The 11,909-nt window shown below is 28.6% G+C and overlaps 1 protein-coding gene across 5 annotated transcripts in view; it reads right to left on the bottom strand.

Annotated features, from left to right (window-relative positions):
* Positions 1-6,353: 6,353 nt before the first annotated feature.
* Positions 6,354-11,909, bottom strand: part of LOC135928402 (putative uncharacterized protein DDB_G0282133) — a 39,806-nt gene continuing 34,250 nt past the window's right edge. For 3 of the 5 annotated variants that reach the window (XM_065464858.1, XM_065464861.1, XM_065464859.1), the window contains 6 exons: positions 10,221-10,603; positions 9,222-9,355; positions 8,833-8,999; positions 8,234-8,389; positions 7,552-7,742; positions 6,354-7,336 (listed from right to left, as the gene is read on the bottom strand). In XM_065464858.1, coding sequence (XP_065320930.1) covers positions 7,304-7,336; positions 7,552-7,742; positions 8,234-8,389; positions 8,833-8,999; positions 9,222-9,355; positions 10,221-10,603 — 1,064 coding nt within the window. In that variant the 3' untranslated portion in view covers positions 6,354-7,303. The remainder of the gene's footprint in view (positions 7,337-7,551; positions 7,743-8,233; positions 8,390-8,832; positions 9,000-9,221; positions 9,356-10,220; positions 10,604-11,909) is intronic. The other 2 variants (XM_065464860.1, XM_065464862.1) reach the window with 1 other exon arrangement.

Genomic DNA, 11,909 nt, shown 5'->3' with positions numbered 1-11,909 from the left:
TAATTTTAAACCGGTTTAACAAGTTGTTCCTAAGTCCCAGTAACCTCTGGGTCAGAAGAATATTGACAATCTGCGGTTTCCCGTATAAATTTTTCTAGGGGCCATAACCCCAATGTCCTCCCTCCATTGGTCATTGGTTTGCTTTTGCCTCAACTTTTGTCCATATTAAGCGAGTATCTATTACTAAATGGGGTGAAGTGATCTCCCTCATTTTTTAATAGTGCGTTTTTTTTAAAATTATTCCTATTTTCTTATTTTTTAATATAGTTTTAATCAGAGGGTCGAACCTTAGGAAATCTAGGTTCGGTTCAAGTTCTAGAAAATATTTTTATAAAGGTCAGATTTGGGTTCAAAAACCATAAATAAATGTTTAATAGAGGTTCAGTAATAATCGGGATACCTTATATATATATATATAGAGAGAGAGAGAGAGAGAGTTTTATAAACAATTTTTATTTTATTTTATGTAAAATATAGAGGAATAAGATAAATAAATCACTCTTTAAAGCTAATCCAAAATTTTATTTCCAATTTCCAATTTTCAATTTTTATTTATATAATTATTATTTAATTTTCTGTGATGATAGAATATATTTCAATATGTTTTTTCTACCTAAACATGTATATCTAGGACAGACAGGGCTACAGGTGCTAGCCAGAGGAGGGAGAGGGGGACCCCCCTGCTTAGCAAATATTTGAAAACTTATAAAAAGACTCAGGCGCGTAGATAAATCACCCTCCTCCCCGTATTTTTGAAAATAAATAAAAGGGCATCATGAATTGTGAATTGAAAAGTATTCTATTTCAAATAGGTTAACAAAAAGTTAAAATTAATATTACTTGTATATTAATAATTTATCTAAGAAAATTTAAAGTTAATTTTCTTACATTTTTTTAAACCATAAACACTGATGGATATAAGAAAATTTTATCATCCGAAAATTTTTTTATTGAATTTATTTCCATTAATAATTATGATAAAATTTCTAGTGTATGAAATGTTCAGATAGTTTTTTTTTCTTCAAAATTTATTTATTTATATTTTTTGAGTTTGGACACAGCTCTTAGTATATTTTAAAAAATAATAAAGCTTAGATAAATATGCTAAAGACTAAAAGATGAAATTTTAAAAATAAAAAATAAATATATAATTTTTTACATAACTTTAAATTAATATTTATAAAATAAATATCTATATGAACCAGTTTAAACCGGTTTATATAGTTCATAAAGGTTTAAAAAGGTTCGTTTATCGGTTCTGTTCAGTTTTACAAAAGTATCAATTAATTTAGGTTCTTTCGAGGTTCGGTTAGACACTGGTTTTAATGTTTTATACATGTTATATTTTAATGTTTGAAAAATAAATATATATTTTAAAAGTCAAAAATAATTGTAAATGCGATAGAAGTATGCAATTATAAATTGTAGTATATCATAAAATCCTTTACAAATTTGTTAAATTCATTCCAAATACAATAAAAACAAATATAATTTGGAGAGCTGGGAAATATCTTAAAAGAACTGCCTCATCGAGATAGTATTATATTAGCAGGAAATTTCTCTGCCTTGGTTGACCTAACCATTCTACCTGCCTCGGGAACGCAACACTAGTACAAAGTACGAACATTAATGGCATGAAATTAATAGAAATCTGTGAACACTTCAATTTGAAAATAGGAAATCCTTCTTCAATCATCCAAGCCATCACACCATGACCTACAGAAGTCCTTCCTTTGGCACTATCTCACATAATTTCTTTGTAATTTCCACCAATATCTTCAAGTGGGTGAAAGACATCAAAGTCGTCAGCAAATTTAACTTCATGTTATTTACGGACCATTATCCACTAGGATGCGAGCTAAGGATAAGCAATAGCATTCTTAACCATAATCGACAGAACCACCTTATCATTGTAAGTTTCATAGCTAGGAAAGACTTGGCACAGCTAAACGATCTGGATATAAAAGAATTCATCACAAAGCTAACAACATGGAGAAATACCCTAAATTGCATGATCAACCCTAATATAACCTGGAAAGATATGAAGCTAAATTTTTCAAGCTGTATGACTTCATGCTTAAGACCACAAATTAAACGTAAAGAGTGGCTCTCCCCTTCAACAATACAGATAATTAAAAATTTAACAACAAATATCTCCTACAACCAATACTAAACACCACAGAAATCATAACCCACTGCATAAGAATAGACAAAAGATCTTTATTATCAAATTATCTAGATCCATACAATATAATTTGGACAACAATAATATATACAAGGCTCAATCTCTCAAATTACTCACTACCTTTAAATCCATTCCTTTACCAAGATTACACATTGAAAACAATAAAATTTTAACAGACCCCAAGGAACAATCAGCTATATGGACAGATCATTACACGAATCTTTAAAGGACGAGGTATCACAAACCAACATGTGATTATCCTTTCCAATCTCCCAATCGAAACCTGAACAAAATAGATATAATCAATGCCATTAAAAGACTAAAAACGCATAAAGCTGCCGGAATCGATGGGATCTTTGCAAAACTCTGGAAGGAAGATGCTGATCTAAGTTCTAGTCTACTACTTCCCCTTTTTAATGAGATATAGAATACGGGAAACTTCCCAGAAGAATGGGTGACCTCGATAACTCTGAATTCCCCCAAAATAAGAACCCTACTAACCTGAAGAACTACAAAGGGATTGCACTGATCCCAGTTACCCTAAAAATGTTCAAGTATATTACAGCAGTCAGGATCAAACCAATCATCGATAGGAACCTTTCAAACGCCATCACATCGTATAGGAAGGGTAGAAACACAACGGAACTAACCATGGCGCTAAAGGTTATTCTGGAGAAAGCTAGAATGCATAAGCCCCCAATATTTGCCCTAATGATTGATTTAAGTCAAACCTTTGACTCCATTATATAGCATAAGATGGCCAAAATAATGTATGACAATCATAACGTGGTGCCACAACATCTGAACATAAAATCACAACCATTTAAGCCAATAGAGGGCTGAAACAAGGTTGCATTCTATCACCTATGTTATTTAATGTAATAATGAACGATATTCTGAATAAATCTTTAAACAAAAATATGCCCTGAACCCTCGCTATCTGGATCAACAACGTGATAATAACATACACAACTCTCTGAATTTTCTATGCTATGCCGATGATGTATGCATATTAGCGAACTCTGAGTACAAACTAAGAAATTTGCTGTCATTGTTTGTTAATAATTGCTATGAATACGGTTAAAAGGTAATTACTCGAAGACAAAGTTAATCGCGTCCAATACATTTGCATCTAACACAGACCCCTTTAACTTTGATGATAATGTGGTAGAAACGGTCTCAGATTTTAAGTACCTAGGAATCAGGATAATATCATTAGGCACCACAATATTGGATACGAAGTCGAGGACAAACAAAGCCAGATCCCGATACCATCAGCTAATGGAATTATGGTCGTCCAACCAGATATCCACAAACCAAAAGACAAGACTCTTCAAATCCCTAATTCTACCCATCTTAATATGGATTAGAGAAGTGGCAGGACACCAAAAGCAATGGCAAAAATTAATGAAGGTAAAAAGAAGAAGAAAACAGGAAAAAATCAAACAAAACGCTATTAAGTTCTTTAGGTTAATGGGTTTCAGGGATTGAGATTACAATTACAGGGAAGTTTGCCTCCGGAATAGGACACGCTATATAGATAGACATTTATCTTCCACGGCTTACCTTACATACTTATTTTTTTCTTCTCTTAAATATCGGCGTCAGGCACATTATTATTAATATTGGTTACAATTTCTTAACACTATCTTGCCGGTAACTGAACTAATAGATCCACTCTTTCTTACTCTTCTATACTTTACAATGCTAGCTGACTACATAGTGTTACCGTCCACTATAATAAAACGGGTAATCTATATGCTAGTGAATATACATGGTGCTACAACTCCTGGTGGGTGATGAAATTGCACTTCGTGCAATTTCTGGCGTGGTAATGAATAAATGAATTCGGATTAATATAGAAAAATTCTTATTGTACATAGTAAAAACCCTTTAATTTAATTTATTTTAAACTGTAAAATTAATTAAAAAGATTTCATAAAAAGAAATCCATCTTTTGAATAAAAAAACCAATGATAATATTTTTATTTCACAAATAATATTATTTTAAATATAATAATTAATTGACATTACATCATAACAAATATTTATTATTTAATTTTGCAACTGCGACATTTACAATTTCTCTATTTTAATTTATTTTTATTTTGGAAAGCAAATTTTTAATTAAATTTATTTTTTGGGGGGAAGGGATGAGAGATTTTTTTTAACTTAAATATTTATTGGGGGGATTCCTCTCCCCTTATTATGCACCTATAGATTACCATTATCATCCGGGCTATTTCCCTCCACAATTTCTTGTATTAAAATCAAAAGATACTTTTTATAGTTGTAAATTTTTTGATTTTATATAAAAATAGTAATGAAAATTTTAATCTATAACTAATTGTTACTTTTTAATACCCCCCCCCCCTCCCCCTTAGGAAAATCCTGGCTACGCCTATGTTACTATTACATTTGATATTGTATCCATGTAGAAATGCAAATAAACTAAAAAAAAATTTAAGATTTTCACTATATGCGTCTTATATTTAATATTTTTTATATTCGTGATTTGTTTTTAATAAGTACAATATAGATCTTTTGTTTTGGATTCGATAATTTATTTTTAAAATAATAATAAAAATTTTAAATTATAACTATTTAAACTAAGCCATCAGGAGGTTAATGATCCATGTATTTAATTTTGGAACACCAAAGTTCGATGGATATTATTTGCATCACCTGTGATTAAATGGAGCTTTTATCCTATTGTTTTGAATAATTTTAGTGTTTGATGTCCAGTTGGACCACAGGTGTCTGAGATTAGAACTAGTATAGGTGGCTGTATTTGTTATTTTAAATTTCCTATCGAGCAAAACGATCTATGCGTAAACCCAAGAAATGGGTATTTGTTAATTTCAAGAGATTCTATTTAATCCATTACATTTAAACGGTTTTAAACCGGTTCAGAAAAATTATATAAGTTTGATTCAATCCTTCTAGTGATTTGATATAAGACTTTAATTCAGAAATCCACTTGATTCTCTAACATATTTCTTTTGTATAAATTCACAATAAAATTTGCTTTCCTCACATAAATCAAATTACATGAACAGATTTTTTAGATGTCTTGAGTTGTGATAAAATAGATCTGTCAACATTCCATGATTCCGGGGTGCATAAGTACTTCCCTGAATACATTTCATTATTATTTTTCCTATTTCTTACCACTTTTACAAATTTCATAAATCATAAACAAATTTAAAAAAAAATAATATTAATAATTATATATTTATTTTTTTTGTTATATAGGTCGAATCTATGTATCTGTTATAAAAAAATAATGGAATTTTTTTTTACAATAGTTGTGTGCTTTTGTCTGATCCTGCAGTTTCTCTTGCCTAAGTATATCAAATATAACACAAAATAAAAGATTTCTTATAAAATATTAATTATACAAAATTTTAATTAATATTAATTGCTAAAAAGAGATGTCTCTCAAAATTCATCCAACAAAGAAATATTTTTTTTAACCAAAAAATATTCTTTGCTGATTAAATAATCTTACAATTAACTGGAATAGATGATATTGTATTTTATGAAAAATGATTTTAAAAAAAGGGATACTTTATATATTGTGAAATCTGATATGGCTGATCTCAAAAAAGTTGTTATATATTATTATTTTTATCATCCTCATCGGAAATATCCATCAAAAAAAATCTATATGAGATTTTCATTTTGTTAGACAATTATCTTTTAATGCTGAGGTTTAGATAATATACGCAGCTATCTTTAATTATTTTAGTCCTCTTTCAATCACGTTCAAATTTTCTTTAAAAAAAGGGTGAATGAAAATTTAATTTTTTATTCAAAATTATATGATTAAAATAAATTTAATTATTCATTCAAATAATAAATAAAACAATTAAGATTAGTTATATTCATTACTAATTAATTTTTTTTAAATATAGCTAATTTTAACTATAGCTATTCGAAAAAAAGAAACGGTGCTATTAAATAGCTACTTTAAAAAAATAAAATTAGAGTCGCTACTAAGAGCAACTCAACAGCTGATAAAATAAAAGGTAATATTAAATTCCTTTATTTCTATTAGTTCGATTCCTATTTCTAGTGAATCAGCTGAGGCCTTGGGCAAGGAAATATATATACATGACTGTGATTTGTTGTAGTATATTGTTATAAAACTTCATGCTTTTTTATTCATTTTTTTATATATAATATAAACAGATATAATATAAAAAATATTTGATAATCATGATTTTAAAATAATTTAAGATAATACTCATAAGGAAATAGGTATCAAAACAAGTTTTACGTCAAAATCACCTGTACATGGAGCCGTTCAGAAATTTATCATGTTTTCGCGAGCAGCACCAATATCAAAAAATTATGTTATAAAAATTTATTACAAATTGTTAAAAAAAAAAAGAAGCTTATTAAAGAAAAATTAACTACTATAAAATTATAATTTTCCATAATCTTTCTCGTTCATTAAAAGTTGGAAAAATTTACAAAATAGCTATATAAAAAAAATTATTATAAATAAAAAAAACTCAGGGTGAAAAAATATTATTGATACCAACCTCTGGGTTAGAGATCTGCTCGGCCCGCCGCGAAAAATCTTTATGTGAGCCGAGACTGTCTCTAAATAACTGTTTAAAAACAAATTTATATTAAAATAATTTCAAATTTATGATTTTCTTTCTCTCTTATAAAAATCTAAAGGAACCGGTTCGCGCGCGCTGATCTCTACTCTGGGTATAAAAATTAAATAATTTTATTAACTTTGTATTGATTGAATAAGAAAAAAGGGGCTGAAATATAAATTTTTTTAAATAAAATTTCATATAAAAAATATATACATTTTTGGTTTAGTAATTGTATAGTCGGGGGTAGAAGGATTAAGGGAATGGGTAAAAATTTATTTTAGAAAATATTTAAAAAAATATATATATAATAAAAATAAACTATAATAAAAAATATATTAATATTACAATTTATTGAAATAATAAATGTTTATCATAATTGTTTTATTCGTAAGTATCAAGAAAGCCCTGTTGATGATACGTGGTCCAATTTTAGTTTAAAAACGAGTATTATTTGACCGTCTACGTAATGCCACCGAAATCATACAAGTTTTCAAAGATGTTTCTAGTTGTGATTAACTTGCACTCTTTTATATAGCTAATATTTTTTTTAAAAAATATGTTCAATTAAATTTTTCATAGCACATAATAATTGCAAAAAAATGCTATTCATGTTGATATTTTATTTACATAAGCATTCTTATCAATTTTATTTAATTTTAAAAAAAATATAATAAATACTCAACAATTAATCAATAAAAATAATAATACTAATTAATTAAATACACTCTAAATGGAAAATGTTCCACTTACCCCCACATAATTTTTGGGCACAAGCCCCTTTTGGTTTTTAAAATTTTTGGCGAGCCACCAATCGCTTTCAAGGTCTCCTTCGTCTAAACTACCCGGAGCATTTTCTTCGTTGCTATCATAATCCTTTCCTCCGTTCAACATCTGGATATCCTTTTCATTTTCCATATTCTTGGGATCCAGTTTGACGGGGTCTGCAATGTGGTTTGTATATAAAATATTTCGTTATATGGTTATTAATATTAAATATAACAGAAATTAAAATAATAAATATATATTTTTTTGTATTTTAAAAAAGGGGGATAGTTTGCAATATATCAATTTACATAGTAGAGTATATAAATATTTACGCGAATAGGGCGATGAACTTCTAAAATTAATGAAAATTATCAACGTAAAAGATAAAGCGCTAAACAAAATAAATAATTCCAAAATAAGGGGTAAAGATAAAAATAATAAATCATGACAAAGTGCCTGAATCTGAGAATAAATTTGAGAATTATGAAGAGGCAGACAATTACTACATTTATATTTTATCGAAATAAAGAATAGAATATTCTATTAATATAATTAATAATTCCAATCGGATTTAAATATCATCTACAAAATTTTTAATTTTAAAAAAGATAAAAATACAAAATTTTATTTATAATATTTAAAAAATAGAAATAAGAAATGATGGTACCATGATCGTAACCGTTCACTAGCAAATGTGTTGTTTGGTTGATAATTATGAGTTCTTCTCCGTTCTCGAAGCTCAGCTCGTCGGCTTCTTGACTTTCATAATCGTATAGGGCATAAACGCGTCCGCTATTAGATAAGCCCGTGTTTTTTTGGATATCTAATTTTTCATATTTCATTTAAAATGAAAGAAGTTAATTTGACAAATTGATTTATAGGAGAGATTTAAATAGTTAATTTAAATAACAGTAATGAGAAATAAAGATTGGATTCTAGAACGGTCTTAGTACAAACCCGTATCGATAGATGCACATCCTTTTTAGAACCTTGGTTAAATGAGGTCTTTGTGACCGGAATATGACCTTCTCTTACAATAGTTTTTCGTCTTTTATACAACTTAAGTTTATTATTATTATCCTTTAAGTTTATTTAAATATGTTAATGTAAAGTGGCTAAAACATGTATTACGACTCCCTAAAAACTATCCAATTAAGCGTCCTTTATAAATTCATTTTATTTGTGGCATCTTACCTAGTAACATATTAAACTTTAATATTTTGCAAGGAAGGTAAAATGCCATATATATAATTTAGTATGTTTTACGATATAAATAAGCGGCACAGTGCCGGAAATCAAATTCGTTTTGCTCGCATTTGTGCAAAGGAGTTTCTCTGTCGCTGAGTGTGGTAGCCAAAACAGAGGCACCCCGTTCCACCAAAAACCTGATCATGGAGAAATTGTTACAAGACGCGGCACAATGAAGAGGTGTCCTATATTTTATAAAATTACGTGTGTAAATTTTTTTTTAAACCCATATATCTATTATACCCAGAATTCAGTTCCGGGATCTAATATCCAGTATATTTTTATAATTTATGGATTCTCGCCATGTTAAACCTGAGGTTTTTTATTTTATAAAAAAATTGATAATCTGATTCAAATAATTATAATAAAATAAACAAATTATTGCAAAAAAATATGAAATTTCAAACCATCCATCGCTATCTTGGGCATTTATATCGCAACCGAATTCAACCAGGAACATAACTATATCCAAATGCCCGGCGCAAATAGCGTTGTGGAGGGCTGTAATGCCTTCGTCATTGGAGGCGCTAGGATTTGTGGCCTGTTTTAATAGAATGTTTAATTTTAAATAATCGTGAATTGAAGGTTAAAATAAAGAATTGTTATTTAATCCAACACTGAGCCTAGATATGATTCACCTAAGATGATTATAGGGAGGGCGGTGGTAACCTGCTTTAATATTATATTTTATTATTACTATAGCCCTTTTTCAGTTAATTTTATGTATATGATAATCAATTCGCGTATTGCTTTAGTCGGTATATGTAATTTCTTATAAAATTGACTAAAATTTATAAGGTACAATACATTTCCGATCAGATTATTTACATTTAAAACCCAAAATAAATGATTTAAAAGTTGGTAAATAAGCATCATTTGTTTGAGGGCTATTGAAATATCTGCTGATTTTGGCAAAAATGTATTCCAGAATGTGTAAAATACTATCGATTACAAATTTCAAACAATTTGTTTATGGAATTTTATGTATTTTCAATTTATATTCTTGACAATAAACGGATTGACTAAGATAATCAGTCAATATAAGTAATGATTAGGCACATTGCCATAAAAAACTACACAAATGAAAGGGTTAAGCTCGATTTAGTTAATGTATAAAAAAGGCTAACTGGCGATTTTATATATAAAAAAATATTATCTAAGCCTGTATATTTTGGCCAAATTGCAGAAATGTTTGAACATCTATTGGGAAAATCTTGAAACTTATGCAATATTATTTTGACTAAAATCTTGATTCACCGTAAAAATCGTAAATCGAGCCCATTAACAATACTGCAAAAAAATTATCTTATATTTTTTTAAAGAAAAGAAATGGATAACAATTATTGGCAAATATAAAATCTTAATTTTGTGAAATGAGATAATAATTTTTATCATATTAGAAAAACCTTTTGAGCGGATTCAACTACCAAATCGTATTCGCCCTCAAGGGCAGCGTCCAACAACAACGCTAATGGATCGAACGATACTTTTCTCTGCTTACGTGTGGCATCGTCAGCGATCGCAAAATTTTTCTTGACACAAGATTTTAGCTTAAATTGGTCGTCTGATTTGTCAATCCTTATTTCTGCAGAAATATCATCATTATCGTAACTATCATCATCGTCATTTAAAGTTACCAGCCCGTTTTTTGAAATTTCGTCTTCGAGACCGATATTCGATTCTTCCAAAATGGTGGTGATGTTATCGGGAGAATCTTTCCGATAATCTGTATTAGATGGTTGAGAAATAAATGCACGGTGGTTAGTTGATAAATGAAAGTCATCATCGTCTATATTTTTTTTCCAAAGAGTTAAATTAGGGGTGATTATATTTTCGATTCTTAATTTTTTTTAAAAAAATTTATCAGTATTTTTATTAAATTAGGTGTAGTGTAGACTATTTTTTCGGTTATTTAGGTAATCACAAGATTAAGTATATCATACAAGATATTTAATTATAAAAGATTTTTTTACATATTTTGAATTGCTAGATAAAATCGGATCAAAAATTTTTCTTCTGTTAGAAATCTTCAAAGACCTCAAACACTGTTTTAAAGTTTTAAATGGATATAAGGTGACCATTGTTGTAGATGTTGAAAAAAAGAAGAAATAAATTTTATATATCAAATTTCAGTTATTTTCTGACAGGGGAATTAGTGTTTCCTTGTGGATGGGAGTGAAATAAAGCATCACATGGGTTTTGGTAAAGAACAATAATTTCTTTGTGTGCGGTTTGGAGTGAAGAAGACATTATATTGGATGAAGCCAGGATGGATCGTGAAGGATTTAGCAATTTAATAATTATCGTTTTTAGATATTTGTACGAAATAATTGGACTTGTAAAATTGTCCTAGTTGGTAATGTTTATTGTTGATATTTAATTATTAGAAAAGGATTGTTTTGGATTGTTAAGTTATATTTTTGAGAGGGAAGGGTTGAGAATAAGGGACATTCTTCTATAACCATGACCTCGACTTAATATTTAGCTCAATTTTATTTTAAAGATAAAGTATCTGAGAGCATTATTTGCAAATAATTTATACCAAAAGGAAGCTTAAGCGATTCTTTTATCGTGATTCCACCTGTCGGTAAAAATAATTTGTAAACATATTTTTGTGCATTCATTTATATTTTCATCTGTTTTTTCATAATATTTTTATATAGAAATTGTCAATTTATTCTAAATTATAGTTCTGGTAAATAATTTGATTTTAATTGTTCAAAAATCATTTTAAGATAAATTGGATAAAATTTCCCCCTCCCTTTCCCCGAACTAATTTCCGGGCTATGTGCATTGCATGATAGACCAGAATTTCCTATGTGTTTTTCGCATTTTGATGTTTAAAAATAAGTTTTCGTTATTTGCGTTTAATGTTTATAGAGATTCAGTCCCGTCTGATCTGCTTTTCTAAAATGAAACTCGCTGGACCGTTAGGTCGGATTCTATTCCATTTTTTTGATGTTTTATCATTAGCTTCAGAAATGATCCGTTCACATGCTACTGATTGGAAAATGGTCCAATGCTATTTTGGTCACAATTGGAAATCAATATTGATTCCCTTACAGCCAATCTAATATGTTGGAATTAATTGGATA

The sequence above is a fragment of the Gordionus sp. m RMFG-2023 genome, chromosome 4, assembly GCF_954871325.1.
Source record: "Gordionus sp. m RMFG-2023 chromosome 4, tfGorSpeb1-WG-v2, whole genome shotgun sequence".
NCBI classification, from domain to species: Eukaryota; Metazoa; Nematomorpha; class Gordioida; order Chordodea; family Parachordodidae; genus Gordionus; species Gordionus sp. m RMFG-2023.
Note: the sequence above shows the minus strand (reverse complement) of the source record. Positions and strands in the feature narration are given on the sequence as shown.